A 15396-nucleotide genomic window follows, 5' to 3' on the forward strand; every position below is an offset into this window, starting at 1 on the left:
TTGAAATTTTGCATTTTGTATTCCAACCAAATTGTTACAAGTTATTTACTCACCAAAATAAATTTTTACTTTAATGTAGAGTACAGCAAGTGTTCCTTTTGAACCTTGTCTATAACTTTTATATGCATTTTGAGGGTATTGTGGTTAGCCTATTTCCGCAATGTCAGATTTTTTTTTTTTTTTGTAAATACACAGAATTAAGCAACAGTGCTCTTTTGTCAGATGTAGTTTTTCCCAGAATGCGGAAAGTCAAAGTAAAAGTAACGAGAGAGAACAGAACAGCTCCTTTCATTTTTACACTTTCTGAATGAAAGGTTTCACATCAATTTCTTCTTTGGATTTTATGTCACTGTGTTTTCTGTTCTGCATGTGTATTTTTTATTTTCTGTTTTAATATACATTTTTACAATCATTTAACAAGCTGACTGTTCAGCACAATTTCTCCAGTCTTCAGTCACATGATCCTTCAGAAATCATTCTAATATGCTGATTTGCTGCTCAATAAACATTTATTATTATCCGTGTTGACAATGGAAGTGCTTCTTGATATTTTTGTGGAAACCGTGATACATTTTTCAGGATTCTTTCATGAATAAAAAGTTCAAAATAAAGGCATTTATTTAAAATAGTTTTTTTTTTTATATAATGTAAAAGTTTTGATTCTCACTTTTCAATTTAATGCATTGTTGCTGCATAAAATTATGAATATCTTTCCCTCAAAAATGATTGATCCCAAACTTTTGAACGCCAGAATGACTTTTGTGTATTTTGAGAAAATGGAGACAAACAAAATTTACGTAGATTCTCTGCGACGCTCAGAAGCCATTATAAATTATTTCTCTGATCAATAAAATAAGGCTTGGACTCAATATTCATCTCTAACAAAGTCTAAACTTTCTTAATGAGACCAATTATATGCTTATGTTTATTCAGACACTTGTACATGGAATCGCTATATAACACATTAGAAAGACGATGTCAATCCACACATTTTGCAAGAATTCAGGCAAGTTTCAGCACCTCTTGTACCATCACTCCAATTCCATCAAATATTTCATGTAGTGGAGCTTTGCACATGAAAGCAGAAGTGGTGACGATCTTATTTTTCTCATCAACATGAGCCTCATTCACGTGCTTACAGATGTGCTTGCAGCCAAGCTGAGAAATAGCTTCCGCAGTGTCTGGAACATCTGGATACCTGAAAGCCAAAGATTCAGACAGTATGCCTCAATTCTATCTTTTTATACCAATATCAACATTTCTGTGAACACTATGGCAACAGTAAAAGATAATTGTGTATAAAAGTACATGGTTTTGTATAACCAGAGTCAATAATTTGTTGAATAGAAAGTTCAGAACAGGGTTATTATAGTTAACTAAATCTGAAAACCATTAAAAAAAACATTTTTATTACTTGAAATAATATAAATGTTAACTAAAATAAAATCAAATGTAAAAAAGCTTAGCTTTTTAACTTGATGTACTTAACTAAAACTGAAATAAAAATGTATAAACTATATAGACATTAAAAAAACTAATGAAAAATTATCATTTAAATTTACTACAATTGAAATGGAAAATATAAAACTAATCCAAAATATTAAAACTATAATATTATCTCAATGATAGTAATGCACTGGTTCAAAAGAACAGCATGGAACAACAAATGAAAATATTTATCTTTTAAAATATTATAAATGTCTTTACTGTCACTTTTAATCAGCTAATGCATCTTTGCTGAATAAAAATATTTATTTCTTTAAAAAAAGAATCTTTCTGACCCCAAATTTTTATAACAGTAATGTACATGCAAACTGAAGCCTTTCAGTTCTCTTAAAAATATTGTAAGTCACATGATTTCAGCTTGTTTACCTATCATCTTTGTCATGCCCAACAGTAACTTCACAGCCAGGGAAAACCTTCGCTGCCAGCACAGGTGAGATGCAGCACAAGCCAATGGGCTTCTTCTCGGCATGGAAGGCCAGCAGCACTGTTTTAACCTGCTCATCGACCAAGCAGTCTTTGCCCTGGACAGCCCAGCTACACAGGTTCTTGGCCGCTCCAAAGCCACCTGCAAAATCAGTTCAAAATAATAGCAAATGAAATGTTGAGCTGAAGAGTGTATGGGAATTCTTCCAAAAGTGGCCTCAATAAAGGCAGTGTGCTAACCAGGGAAGATGATGGCATCCAGATCCTTTACACTGAGCTGCGAGAGGTCTTGGATATCACCCCGGGCAAGTCTGGCACTCTCCACGAGCACATTTCTCTTTTCCTCTGTTGGAGAGCCTTTCAAGTGATCGACAACATGCATCTGATCAGTGTTGGGTGCAAATATCTTGACCTGTGGGAAGGTTAATCCTGTTACCAAAGTCCAAGACAACATGAACGATCAATGCATTACATGATATTATTTACAATGTAGGCTGAGAATTATTTGAAACCAGCAACACGGATGTTATAAATAAACTTATATTTAATAGTTTAGATGGACTACTTCATTGTCAACAGTAAAGACATTGCAGTGTTGCAACTTGCCACTTGGCATGTGCCGATAAACAGATTACAATACACTTTCTGTTTCTGAACAACACTATTTAAATGTCTCAAACAGCCCTTCAACAGCACCAAATACTTAAACACTTAGTAGGCTAGTCTATTTATTTTTCAACTTAAACTTAAGTTAAACTTAAACTTTTTTAACTTTAACTTAAACATTTTTACGTTTTAATCTGGACTCAAACATGCACTAGATATTGATTGAAAATGTTCTAATTCTTTATCATTTTTCAGTAACACTTCACAATAAGGCTCCATTAGTCAATTCATTATTTAGCATAAACTGAAAATGAAAAATACTTCTACAGCATTTATTAATTTTAACATTTACTAATACATTACTAAAATTAAAAGTTGTACATTTTATGTAGGCTACCTAAGCTAACATGATCAAACAATGATCAGTTGTATTTTGTAACTAACGTTAACAACGAATAACTAATGTAACAAATGTAGCTATTGCTCATTATGAATAAGTTAAACTAATGTTAACTAATGAGACCTTATTAAGTGTTACCTATTGTTCTTTATAATTCTTTAGCACTTATCTGTATGAAACATTTGTTTACTCTATAATTTTTTTTTAATTTGGACTGTTGTTTTTATTGTATTAAATGTTGTTCTTTTTTATTTAAGAAAAAAAGTTACTAAACATGTTATAGGATGACATCACTTTGCAAATTATTTCAATATCTTGATAATACCGTATACCATGATCAAAACTTCAGCAATGGACTATTTGCACAACTACTTCCGCGTTCTACTTATCGGGGAGTTAGAGCTTTCAGCGCACCTAAATACACGAGAATGCAGAGTATCACTACGTTTAATGGATGCCAATTGATTAAAACAATGAATAATGATCTCTGTATTAATTATCTTGAGCCTGCTGAAATGTTCCTATAAATAGATTTTCTTTCCAAGTGTGCATTCTGAATAATAAATAGGCTAATTGATCCACAAACCTGCAGCAGTCCTATGCTCGTCTTCTCAGTGTTTTTCTCTTACTTATATTTTATACCTGTTGAGTTTAAATAGTTTAACGAATTTGACTAATTAAAATGATTGATATTTTAATAACAAATAGTTGAATGAAACAATGCTCGCGAGGTGCCTGTAATGATGTTAAATAGGCTAAAAGATATTGAATTAATCTTAAACAGTAACGCACACACTGTAGAGGAGAATGTCAAATACTTTGAATATTACTTAAGCATTTTGGGCATAACATGTAAATAGTAAAAAGATTAACACTGAAAAATGACACAGAATGATTCAACTATTTAATCCAAATAAATAAATGTTCGTACTGATGTTATTCATCTGTTCTCATACACTTCAGCGTCGAGGTCACTAGTTTAGCCGAACACTGACACCCTGTGGTGAAATAATGGCGTATTTTAACAGCCGCTGCTTTCTCAGATCGGCTTGGTTTGGATAAAAACTTAATGTTCCGATGAGTTTGGAAAATTCTGCACACAGTAAACATCAGAATCCCTTCTCCTGTCAATAAAATTTCCAAATTTTTTAATCTTATTGCGGAGACAGTATATAAACGACAGTAGCCTACATTGAAAGTAAACATAACCGGAAATAAGTGAGCTGTACTATTTCCAAACGGAAGTGCATCACAAAGCTCAGTGCAAGTGGTCCATTATCATGATATGAAATTGTGTTACTGTCTCATGCCTAATTACCACCAATAACAATGTAAGAAAAAGACAACTCGTCTATTCACATCCATTCATATGGTTGTGTGATTTTCCGTGTTTAAGTAACGTTAAAGGTACAATATGTAAGAATATTGTAATAAAATATCCAAAAATCACTTGCACAGTGTGATATATTTCCTTTAGTTGTATTCTTACAATATCCCAAAAGTTCCCAAAGATTTTTAATTTCAGAGAAATTCCAATTTTAAATAATGGCTCGTCCATGTTCACTTGTCGCCTGTCAATGACATAATATCCGCGTTATCCCTGGTTTCTGCTTGTACTGCCATAGTAACCATGGCGACAGACGTGGACAACTGCGTTACATCTAGCGGCATGCTCACATTGTTGTTTGGTTCAAACATTATGGCTCATGGCAAGCAGACTTTGGGACAAAAGGAGAACTAAAACGAGGATCAATATCAGTGATGCCATCATTTTCGAGATGCCGAGAGCTCCACGTCCGTGACAAACTTCGACTTGACAGAGACACCTCATGCATGTACTTTATTAGACAGGTGAGCAAATGTACATAAAACGAATAAATGTTATATAGCTCAACATGATGAAATGTTAGAATATGATCTGTATGTTATTCTAATGTTGATCTAGCTTAAAGTCCGCGTGAACTGGAAGTTGCAAACGACTTTTCTCCAGTGTTGTGACGTATTTCCCAGTGAAAAGGAATATTGAACAGAGGGCAGGGTTTTACTCTAGCGCTCCTCCTCTCCATCTCTGCTCATAACAGACTAACGGTTTGAGGGGAGTGGTTAAGCGTTTCCCAAACAAAGCCGTCAAACCTAGTCAATCAGGGAAGGTCCTCCAATGCAGAGAGGAGGGGCATTTTCAGATTTTGATTAAAGATTACGAAGCCAAAAATGTTTTTTGTGTGGATTGACTTGCATGGATGAATTGTTCACCACAAAACTATCAATTTAGGCAAACAAAGTAACTTAGGCTAAGTATGGTCAATTTTGATTTCATGTGGACTTTAATGCTACTCTCATACAGCCAACAAACTAACACATAGAATAGAATTATAACTTTCAACACACTCAAATGCAGTTTAGTGTGATAGTGTAGACCAAGTGAAACAGTGCTGCGTTACCTTCGTAACGTTACCTAAGTTTCATTCGTCTAATAAGTGACCTGTGTGAGTAGTAATTCAGTATGTGCGGGTAGTTAGGTAGAATTAAATGTCCTCATTCCTTTATTCATTCCGCCCTGCTTCATACCACACTCATGTTAATAAAAACATCAATGTATTCACTCATCCATAAACATTAGATCCTTCGGCATAACGACAATTCCGCTAAAGCGTCATCAACCTACGCCTCTGTTATTGTAAGAGGTTAGCGACCCCTAGCGGCGACAAAAAATACATATTAGCTATAAGTGATCTGATAAAATTAGCACCAACTTGACAAACTATTTATTGCATTTCTCATTATGTTCTGTTTGAATGTCTGCGTTATTGCATTATATGCAGTGGAGAACATTAGAACTGATAGTCGAAGGTTCACATAAACTTACAGTTGCTTGCTGACGGCTCAAATGAACCAAAACCGCAGACGCCTCGTGGATTTCACTACCATCGAACACACCGCACCCTGCCAACACTACAGCAACACGCTTTCCCATGTTTATAAACGAAACAAAGTGGCTAATTCAGTGAAGATAGTAGTGAACTTGAAAGGTTACGAACGCCCGTGGTTCGTGAATGAAGAGTGTGTGTTACGGCGTCTCTGCCCAGTGCCCACTGCCAATCCGTAAACGAAAAGTTCTTTTGAGTCGAATCTTTTCAATGAATCTATTGAACAGTATGAGTCCATTCATTCTGAGTAAACAACTCACTGAGTTACCGTTTTTGTGCTTATGTGTTTAAGGAAAAGCTTTGGAAAGCTTAAGAGAACGTAATAGGTAACAGAATCGCTGAGGGCATTTTAACAGGCTCTTTATAATGAACTGTTCTAAAGAACCGATTAGTGAGTCAGACCACTCATCACTACAAGATAAAGGACTAGGCATCGGGGAACTTTTATTTTGAAAGTACTGTAAAACGAGTCGTTTCCGTTTCTGGTCAACTCAGTTGACATAACGTTACATGCATGAAATCCAGCATAGTTAGTTGTGTTAGGTTTATCCATTAACAATCTAGATATCGTGGGTGTTTGAGTAAATAACATTACATTCCTTGATGCGATTACGTTCATTAGCCCACTTACTGAGTACTGCACTGGCCACGATTAACTAATTCTAGCTAGCTTGCTAGCTAATAACCTTTCTAGGTAGCGCCCACCTCAACACAAGCCAGTCGTCTGATGATAATGGCAGGATTGTATCGAGCTCTTCTAACATCTGCCTCCACTGTCACAAAGGTGAGATTATTTCACATCAGCCTCGTTGAATAAACCGTGATAATTTTGATAATTGCAGCAACAACAACAACAACAACAACAACAACAAAAACGTTTAATATAAACTTTTTACAAATTTAATTGCAGAATCTGACACAAGCCACATCATGTCGCACTAAATTCACTAAGAGTCGCATCCCTCAACAGGTACGTGAAACATATGTGATGCGATCTGGGAAAACCCGTCGGATGTCGCGCTGGGCCGTTTTCAGTAAATTCCAAAATAGTTTGAATGTCAGTTTTTTTGTCAAATTTTTTTTTCCATTAAATTATTATTCTATAACATCTTTTCTCTTATCTCTGAAAATATCTTGGCAAAATTCCCTTGTTTAGTGCAGAAAAACAGCGATTTATAGTGTCAAGCTGAAAATACTCTCTTTCTCTAATGCATTCTATGCGACCATTAGCGCCCGGCAGAGGTGAAAAAAAAAAAAAAAAAAACAATCGCCGTATATCCCATACACCTGTCCGTCTCGTAAGACTACAAAGATAGTTTACCTTTAAAATAAACCGCATACATGTACAGTGAATGTGTATAGTGCGCATTTCGCGCCAATCCTGTTTAAACTATAACGTCACGCAGTTTCATAACAATCGCGAGATGGACGCGTCTCAACGGTGACAGTTATTTAAACCTGTTTTTCTCAAAATTCCGTTCCAGAAAATCATAGAGATCGGCCGACTTCAGATAAACATAACTTCTGCTAGCAACAAGCTATGATAAAAATAAAAACAGATTTGGAAAGGGCTTGATACCAGCATCCATATGATATCAAAACCTGTAATAGGTAAAATTTCACCATGTGGTGGGTTTTCCCAGATCGCATCACATATATTTAAAACATATTTTTGCTACTTGTTTTCCTGACCCCTGACTCTATGATCTGATTTTTATGTTTATGTACCTCCATCTATTATGTTATCCATCTCAGTTTATTTGTATTGTTTCTGTCATGTTTCTAAGTCGTGTTTATTTGTACTTTATTGTAAAGCGACCTTGAGTTTTCTGAAAGGCGCTATATAAAATAAACGTATTATTATTTATCTGATTCAGTTTATTTAATGTAGTGACATCACACCATCTTCTCGTCCTTCAGGTATTTGAGGAACGAGCAAAAGAACATGACAAGTACGGTGGTGATCCAGAACATCCACATAAATTACACATAGTGACACGGGTTAAAAGCACAATGAGGCGTCCATATTGGGAAAAGAAGGTGATAAAGAGCTTGGGGCTAATGAAGGTGGGATGTGGTTTCCATTTTTTTTAAATAACTTTATGAAATAGTATCACACTCAACTACAATGTTATAGTTAAATACACCTTTTTCTCCAGGCGCATGAACCCCGTGTCCACAAGAACACCCCTTCAGTGAACAATCTACTGAAAACCATTAAGCATCTGGTTAGGTATGTTGGACTTTTGCATTTCATAACATTTTTAAATCAGTTGATGATTGCTGACCATTACAATAAACTTACCTATTCAAATATTCTTATCTGCAGGATTGAGCCGCTCAAGCTTCCGTATGGACTACCTGCTGAAGAGGACATGGCCAACACATATCTGAACAGCAAAGGGGAGCTGGTAGTGAAACGTCTCCTGCAACCACTTGAGCAGAAGGCCATTGAGTCATAGACTTTTTCTTGCCTACCATGTGTTGTGTATTTGCTATTTGTTAAATAAAGGTTTGAATAAACTAATCTTCTTTTAATTACAAAAGCATGCATTTCAAACCTTAAATCACTCTGGTGATGTAACCTTAAAATCACTGGTATGTTCAGGGAGACAGTTTTTTTTTACATTGACGAACAGAACAGGCATATATATAAATATATATATATATATTTTAATGACAGGGTTCCTAAACATTTTCCATTTCAAAATTCCATACTTTTCCAGACTCAAATTTCCAAACGTCTCTGTAGATTTTCAGACCATATTTAAATTTTCCTTTTCATGCAATATGTAATGCAGCTTTCTGCAAAGTTCTGAAGACGAAACAGCACGCGATAAATAAAGTTGTTGATTCTCAAAACAATCGACTCTGAATCGCCTAAACGAGTCGTCAGGAATTGGACTTCTGTGACGGCTACACGTCACTGCGTAACACATTTGCCTAATGCCCACCTATGTTTTATGTTGTCCGCCCCCAAACAACTTGACCCGCCCTCAAACGCTGTAGCTGATTTGTGTTGTGTATGTCTAGAAGACGTAGTTTTCTGCTCAGCAAAAGCAAATTGTCTTTGTAAACCCTTTCAAAGGATGATGATGTGAAGAGTCTGGTTAAAATTACCACAGCGATACAACAGCAGTACAACCTTTTGACAAATGCTTCTAAAATCTCCATGAGGTTTACAAAATGCTTATCCATTAACGATGGGCGGTATCCACTTTATAAGCAAGTATGATTATTTATTGATGTGTACATTTTCTACCGGGTGTTCAAAATATGTAGTTTTGTGTTTTACATTGTGTAGTTCTCCGGCTAACCGGCAAACTCACGTTAATGTTACATCAGTCATTCGGCTAACGTACGCACTATTATTAATACAGTTAATGATACAGTTCCCACATGTGCACCACAATAAATTAGAAATATAATGGGTTTGTTGATGGACATGCATTTGTTAATGCTGATGGTGAGGAATTACAGCAGCAACATCTCATAAAGTACCTCAAACTGAGTAGTGTATCACTGAGAAACACTGAGTCGTGCTCGAGTCATCCTTGCGAAGGAGGTTTGGGTTGAATAACTGGTTCTTCCAATGTTTCATCATTGGACTCGCGCTCGGATTGATATGGTGAAAATCGACGTCATATGGTGCGTTCAAGCCCAATGAGGTGGGAAGTCGTGTTTACGACGGCAGGTGCGTTCAAGTCACTTTCTTCGGAGTCAGATGGCGGTGTACTTTCTCTTAATCAGTTACACAAAAATACAGCAAGGTTAGCATTTTTCAAATATTGACAGTGGGTGGAGTCAGGCTCTGACCAGGGGTTTAGTTACCCTTTAAACTCTAGTTCTAGAAAATGAAGAACTAAGATTTGCATACAGTGTGCTTTGCTTTTTTATGTTTTTAGTTAATTTATGAAGCCACTGCAAATTTTATCGTTACATATTACATTGTTATTTTATAATGCTATCATTCTGAGCAGGCAATTGGCTTACTGCGCTGTAAATAGAAAGCCTGACAATATCACTGCTAATATCTTTAAGTATTGTGGTATTCCACCATGTTTCTCACTGACACGCCCCCAACTCGTAAAGATCGGGGCTTAAAGAAAATCCCGACCTCCCCACTCATATTTACAACATTGTGGTGGCGTTCATGTGTGTTCAACTCGTAAATACGATCTATACAAATGACTTGAACGCACCAATAGTAACTGTCTTTACAGTGTGTAATCGCTGAGTTTTAGGACGCCTCCGGAGCTGAAGTTCAGTTATGGTAATGTGTGTTTAGCTGCCTACAGGCGCTGTAAGCGGTCGACCAATCACAACAGTTTAGGCCATCTGGCCAATCAGAGCAGAGCAGGCAGCAGAAAGGAGAGATTTAAAGAGATTGAATCATAAGACGATTCGTCTGAGAATATCACTGCTAATTTCACCTTCATCGAGTCCATCTGGGATTACATGAAGAAACAGAAAAACTACTTAATCCAGAAGAACTGTGGCAACGTCTCCAAGACACTTGAAGAAACCTTCCTACCTGAAAAGCTATGTGCAAGTGTACCTGGACAACAGCTGTTTTAAACGCAAAGGGTGGTCACACCAAATATTCATTTGATTCAGTTAATAGATGCTAATTGATAAATAAAATCTATTTATGACATTATTTTGGAAAGCATCCTCACTTTACAGCATTTTTACAAGTGCCTAAAACATCACACAGTACTGTAGCTTTGCAGGCAGGTTTCTTCAAGCATCTTGGAGACATTGCTGCAGTTCTTCTGGATTTAGTCTGTCTCCATTTTTTTCTGTTTCTTCATGTAATCACAGACAGAATCAATGATGGTGAGATCTGATCATACCGGCTCTTGTCACTCCTTGTGCATACAAAAATCTCACTGGAGTATTACAATTAATGGCAAAATGAATGTTTGCAAATGTAAGCTGACACACTACAGCAAAATACAGTATATAAATAACTGGCTTAAAACTATTTTTTGGGGAGGGTGAAAATACTAAAGTTATGCTTTTTCTTCAGAATACTAGTTTCATGCCCTCGACAAACTATTCACATGCGCACAGGAATTTTTTGCATGCTTACAATTTACAATTACAATTTCTAGTTCTATATACTATAACCCATGTTCTTTGTGCGTCCCTGCCAGCTTACTATGAAGAAAAAGAGCAAATATGCACATGAATTAATAGAAATCTAGGCCCATTTGCTCAAAATTTGTCTTTCCTTCGGGCAGTACCTCTAAAATCAAGGCCTAATGTCCAATTTAATGTATCCTCTGTGGTGGTGGAGAAACCATGACATGAAATGGGCTGATGGCACAAATTGGTCTGTATGCATTGTCCTATTTGCCAAGTACAAGGGTCTATAAAAAAATAAAGTGGTCAAAATTTGGCTTTCATTAGGCCAGTACATTATATTTCAAGGCCTTAGGTCTGCTTTAACACACTCTATGGGGGCCAAGAAACCACACCGTGACATGGGCTTATGGTGCAATAGGTGGCTCAGCATGCATTGTCTATGCTAAGTTTAATGGTTTCTCATGCACACACGAAATCTGCATATTTTTTGCAAAGATCCTTTTAGTGGCTCTATAATACGGTGCTAAGAATATCACGAGAAGAAACCCAAAATGCTTATAACCTGCATTTTTGCATAATGAAAAAGTGCACCTTGAATTCAGTCGTGTTTGACAATCACTAAACAGCCGCCATGAAAACACACTTCTATGATAAATTTATGTTCATTCAATTTTTTATTTTCTATTAAAGAAAACTAAATAGGGGCAATAGTCTGGAAATGCAAATATTTTTCCATACTCTGCTTTCTTTTTTTCATACTTTTCCAGACCTCAAATCAAACTCCATACTTTTCCAAACTGCGTAGGAACCCTGTAATGAGTCATGTACTGCTACAAAAGAAAAAAGCCCGCACTTCTTTCACATCAATGGGAGAAAGAGGTGACAATTCTTAGTGGAATACAGAAGCTTGCTTCCTTGGCACTTTATTGATGCTCATTGAACTGTGCTTCAGTCCATCAGAGGCACAAATATTAATTTTTTTTTTTTTTTGCACCATTGTTTAAACGTAAGCTCCCGGTTGTTCCGTCTTGCAGAAACTCAATCTTCCTTAATTAATAAGAGCTGAAGAGAGTGAACCTTCACTAGTATGATGCTCCATACAAATGTTTCACTTCTAAAACATATGTAAAGGAATATGAATTAAATAGGTGGTATTTGGTTATCATAAAATGATCAAACATAAAACACAAATTAAATAGACACGGCAAGAAAAACAAGTGATCACAAAGAGGTGTTACAAGACTTAGGACTGTTATGTTGGAAGCCCTGAGAAAGACGGAGCTTGATGTTTTGGTCCTCTAATCCTCATCAGAATCAGAATCCGAGTCATACCCTTTGCCTCTGATGGTCTTTTTCTCCACCTTGGTGAACTTTGCCCCTGACTTCTGCCCAGTTGTTGGTGGCTCCAAAATATTTCCACTAGATTGAGAAAAGATACAAATATAAAAGCAGTTTGTAAAAATGATAGTGTATATAAATATACCATTTAAAGCAGTGGATCTCTCAACCTCTTTGTCTTCAAGGTCCCCTCATTGTCCACATTATTTGACCCCCCCTCCCCCCCCCCTCACAATTTCAACCTGATAAAATATTTTAGAGTTTGGCCTAACTAGAAAGATGTATATTTTCTATAAAAATAACCAAAAAGATCTTGATTTTTATGTTGTTTTAGCTTATTTTGTTTTTTAAACATTTTTAAGTCATCTTGAGGCCCCCTGGTTGAGAACCACTGATTCAGAGGTTTTGGGTTAGAACATTTTTTATTAAAAGATAGTAATACTTTAATTACTTTAATTTAATTACTTTAATTAGACATTTACATTATTAAACTTTTTTTTTTTTTTTAATAAATGCTGTTCTTATCAACTTTGTATTTAATAAAGAATCTTTGAAAAAATGGTCAGTTTCAACACTGAATCAATAATAAATGTTTGATCAGCATTTTTGCAATCAGCATAATGATTTCTGATGTCACTAAAGACTGAAGTAATGATGCTAAAAAGTCAGCTTTGCCATAACAGTGATAAATTACATTTTAAAATATATTTAAATAGAAAAGAGTTTCCTATTTTAAAAATAAGAGATAAAATACGAGTCTTAGAAAATGTATATATTAGGACTGTCAACGTTAACACATCCAATTAATTCGAAATTAAAGTCCTTAACACATTAAAATTATTTAACGCAAAGGTGAAATTGCGTTATTTACTAAAAATGATATAGTTGGGAGTTTATCACACTGACCATCTACAACGGGGCAAGCACCTGTAACCCCGGTAGGCGGAAATTTCTATTCAAACTATTTAACCCGATTTCGCTTCTCTGTTGGCAATTAGATCATTTTAGGCTGCTAAACTCCGGGAACGTTTTCAGTCCAATTTTCTAGGAAGTGAATTCATTCAAACAATCAGTCCAAAACAGAGCTAATGTAAAGTTTGTTTGTTTATAATTTTAACATTATGCCAGCAACCCTAGCTATATTCATGGCGAGAAAGAGATTAAAAAAAGAAAAGCGCCTAATGTAAAGAAAACCAGGCTGATTACATCAGATTTATTTAGCTGGATATAGCAAATGATGACAAAATAAACACATTAAACAAGATAAATGATGTATGCTTAATTTCATGATAAGTATGCGTTTTAATCGCACCATACATATATCAGGGTTCCCACACCTTGGTTAAATTCAAATTCAAAGACCTTTCAAGGACTTTCCAGGTCCAATACCCTCAAATTCAAGGACTTAATGTGGGGACACACATACATACATACACACCTGTAGTTGATGATACTTGAGCACCCCAGTCTCCACTCCAGCATTTCGGTTGGAAACTCATCTGTGTTGCCCAGATCGGTGAAGCCCACAATGTAATCCTTAGTCTTCCCATCCTTCACCAGAGCCAGTGTTGGAATGACTTTAACCTTCAGCCTCTCAGTTAGGAATGGAGCCTTCTCAACATTCAGCTTGATGAACTTTGTTTCCAGATGTTTCTTAGCCAAGACCGCTAGATGCTTGTCCACAATTTTACATCTTTGAAAAAAAAACAACAACAAAAAAACTAAAAACAGCTGTATACACAATTGATTCATAACACAAGGATGAAGGGAAAACAAAAGAAAACAAATATATCCTCAAATACCTGAAGGTAGAGTCCCTGTAGAAATGGCAGACGACACTTTTGCTTTCCTTCACCTCAGCAAAAAAATCTCTCTCACTTGGGATCTCTCTGTATTCACCATGTCCTTTAGATATCCACTCCTGAGGACACACACATACCACAGTTTACAAAGTTTAAACACATCAATAGGGGGAATCTGATCTGCTTCAATGCACTAATAAACACCTCATGTAGATAATTTATTTTGAAAAAGCATTTTAATAATAAACTTAAAACAAGCTCAGAATTTAGAGCTACACTAGGTTCTTTAAAAATGTTTAGAACACCCACCTGCTTCTGTTTCTGAGCTTTCTTGAGGGCCTCGAGCCTTCTCTCCTTGAGCCGCTCCAGGTCATCTTCATCCATGGTCTGCAACTTCTCTAGTTCTGCATCCAGCTGCTCTTCCACCATCCGTGCCGACTGCAGCATCTGCTGCTCCACAGCTTTCGCAACAACATCCATTGACTGACTGGCCATTTCCTGTTAGACATACAGCACATACTGGATGCAATTACTTAAAAATAATCCACTTAAATAGTGAATTTTGACCAAACAATGATTAAAGTAAAATTAAAACAAGCTACTTTTTGAACAAATGTTTTTTTTAACACTGCAAAATAACTGTTGACCACTAAAGTGCATACAGCATGCAATTTATTTAGCAGAACAACAGTTGCTACTAATGTGTGAGAAGGTGTGGCAATAGTCGTCGGGGTTTTGATGGGCATTCTGTTGTTCGTAACGTACACAACAATGGAGGTGCTGGTGAGTTAGTTGGCCAGCGCTTGACTACAACAAGCATGCCAACTTGGCTTACCTTCTCCAGTTCCCATGTCATTGTCTCACCTACAATTGCTGATTTAAAAAGACAATAAGCTCTTGTAAATAATGACTGCTGATTTTAAAATGGATATGCGGGGCTATTTGCATCAAATCGTGCTAATGCTAGCGTATTGCTGTACGTTAGCTTTCAAACACCGTGGTAACGGCAGCTTTGATCGCCAACACAGACTGTAGCGTAGTTAATCGGCAAGCGACACACTCTCCAGAAAGCAACAACAAGATATTGATAATTTAACTGACATACAATTTAAAATGCAGAGTTTGTAGAAAAATATGTTACGGAACAGCACTTACCAAGTCTGTATAATTTCTAGAAGGCGACACAATGACTGACGCAGGATTTACGTAGAGGCGTCGTCTGATTACGTCATGCAACCGTAGCGCTCTCGACGCATTTCAGAAGGAATATAAAATAAAAATATCTACTGTATTGTTTTTTCAT

At 36.2% G+C, this 15396-nt stretch overlaps 3 protein-coding genes across 7 annotated transcripts; 1 reads left to right on the plus strand and 2 right to left on the minus strand.

The window, feature by feature from the left end:
* Positions 1 to 183: 183 nt before the first annotated feature.
* LOC308692453 (glutamine amidotransferase-like class 1 domain-containing protein 3, mitochondrial) lies at positions 184 to 6019 on the minus strand. The gene is made up of 4 exons (XM_081368484.1): positions 5802 to 6019; positions 2170 to 2341; positions 1873 to 2071; positions 184 to 1198 (listed from the first exon to the last, which is right to left on the minus strand). The coding sequence occupies exons 1-4, from the start codon at positions 5907 to 5909 to the stop codon at positions 1003 to 1005; spliced, it is 675 nt and encodes a 224-aa protein (XP_081224610.1). The 5' UTR covers positions 5910 to 6019; the 3' UTR covers positions 184 to 1002.
* A 9-nt stretch (positions 6020 to 6028) lies between these two features.
* On the plus strand, positions 6029 to 8404 carry mrpl30 (mitochondrial ribosomal protein L30). Of its 2 annotated transcripts, XM_081368485.1 has the most exons (5): positions 6029 to 6646; positions 6773 to 6832; positions 7783 to 7929; positions 8022 to 8095; positions 8192 to 8404. In XM_081368485.1, the coding sequence occupies exons 1-5, from the start codon at positions 6590 to 6592 to the stop codon at positions 8322 to 8324; spliced, it is 471 nt and encodes a 156-aa protein (XP_081224611.1). In that variant the 5' UTR covers positions 6029 to 6589; the 3' UTR covers positions 8325 to 8404. The 2 variants fall into 2 exon arrangements, with proteins under 2 accessions (XP_081224611.1, XP_081224612.1); XM_081368486.1 differs by lacking the exon at positions 6773 to 6832 and having other exon boundaries at positions 6309 to 6646; positions 8192 to 8398.
* Positions 8405 to 11696: 3292 nt separating this feature from the next.
* On the minus strand, positions 11697 to 15333 carry txndc9 (thioredoxin domain containing 9). 4 transcript variants are annotated; one of them, XM_081369212.1, is made up of 6 exons: positions 15249 to 15296; positions 14929 to 14966; positions 14403 to 14591; positions 14094 to 14212; positions 13730 to 13984; positions 11697 to 12372 (listed from the first exon to the last, which is right to left on the minus strand). In XM_081369212.1, the coding sequence occupies exons 2-6, from the start codon at positions 14947 to 14949 to the stop codon at positions 12252 to 12254; spliced, it is 705 nt and encodes a 234-aa protein (XP_081225338.1). In that variant the 5' UTR covers positions 14950 to 14966; positions 15249 to 15296; the 3' UTR covers positions 11697 to 12251. The 4 variants fall into 4 exon arrangements, with proteins under 4 accessions (XP_081225338.1, XP_081225340.1, XP_081225339.1 ...); XM_081369214.1 differs by lacking the exon at positions 14929 to 14966 and having other exon boundaries at positions 14403 to 14612; positions 15249 to 15333; XM_081369213.1 differs by lacking the exon at positions 14929 to 14966 and having other exon boundaries at positions 15249 to 15332.
* Between the last annotated feature and the right edge of the window lie 63 nt (positions 15334 to 15396).

The sequence above is a fragment of the Scardinius erythrophthalmus genome (genome assembly GCF_964197995.2).
Source record: "Scardinius erythrophthalmus genome assembly, chromosome: 6".
NCBI classification, from domain to species: Eukaryota; Metazoa; Chordata; class Actinopteri; order Cypriniformes; family Leuciscidae; genus Scardinius; species Scardinius erythrophthalmus.

What these genes read in the sequence shown, in the direction of transcription:
- LOC308692453 (XM_081368484.1), bottom strand. Translation starts at nt 5,909, where the DNA reads ATGGGAAAGCGTGTTGCTGTAGTGTTGGCAGGGTGCGGTGTGTTCGAT. An exon ending in TGAGCCGTCAGCAAGCAACT is followed by an intron (nt 2,342 to 5,801) that starts GTAAGTTTATGT and finishes ACCTTCCCACAG; the next exon opens with GTCAAGATATTTGCACCCAA. An exon ending in GGATGCCATCATCTTCCCTG is followed by an intron (nt 2,072 to 2,169) that starts GTTAGCACACTG and finishes CTGATTTTGCAG; the next exon opens with GTGGCTTTGGAGCGGCCAAG.
- mrpl30 (XM_081368485.1), top strand. Translation starts at nt 6,590, where the DNA reads ATGATAATGGCAGGATTGTATCGAGCTCTTCTAACATCTGCCTCCACT. An exon ending in CTGCCTCCACTGTCACAAAG is followed by an intron (nt 6,647 to 6,772) that starts GTGAGATTATTT and finishes ATTTAATTGCAG; the next exon opens with AATCTGACACAAGCCACATC. An exon ending in AGAGCTTGGGGCTAATGAAG is followed by an intron (nt 7,930 to 8,021) that starts GTGGGATGTGGT and finishes CTTTTTCTCCAG; the next exon opens with GCGCATGAACCCCGTGTCCA.
- txndc9 (XM_081369212.1), bottom strand. Translation starts at nt 14,949, where the DNA reads ATGACATGGGAACTGGAGAAG. An exon ending in TGACATGGGAACTGGAGAAG is followed by an intron (nt 14,592 to 14,928) that starts GTAAGCCAAGTT and finishes TATGTCTAACAG; the next exon opens with GAAATGGCCAGTCAGTCAAT. An exon ending in TACAGGGACTCTACCTTCAG is followed by an intron (nt 13,985 to 14,093) that starts GTATTTGAGGAT and finishes TTTTTTTCAAAG; the next exon opens with ATGTAAAATTGTGGACAAGC.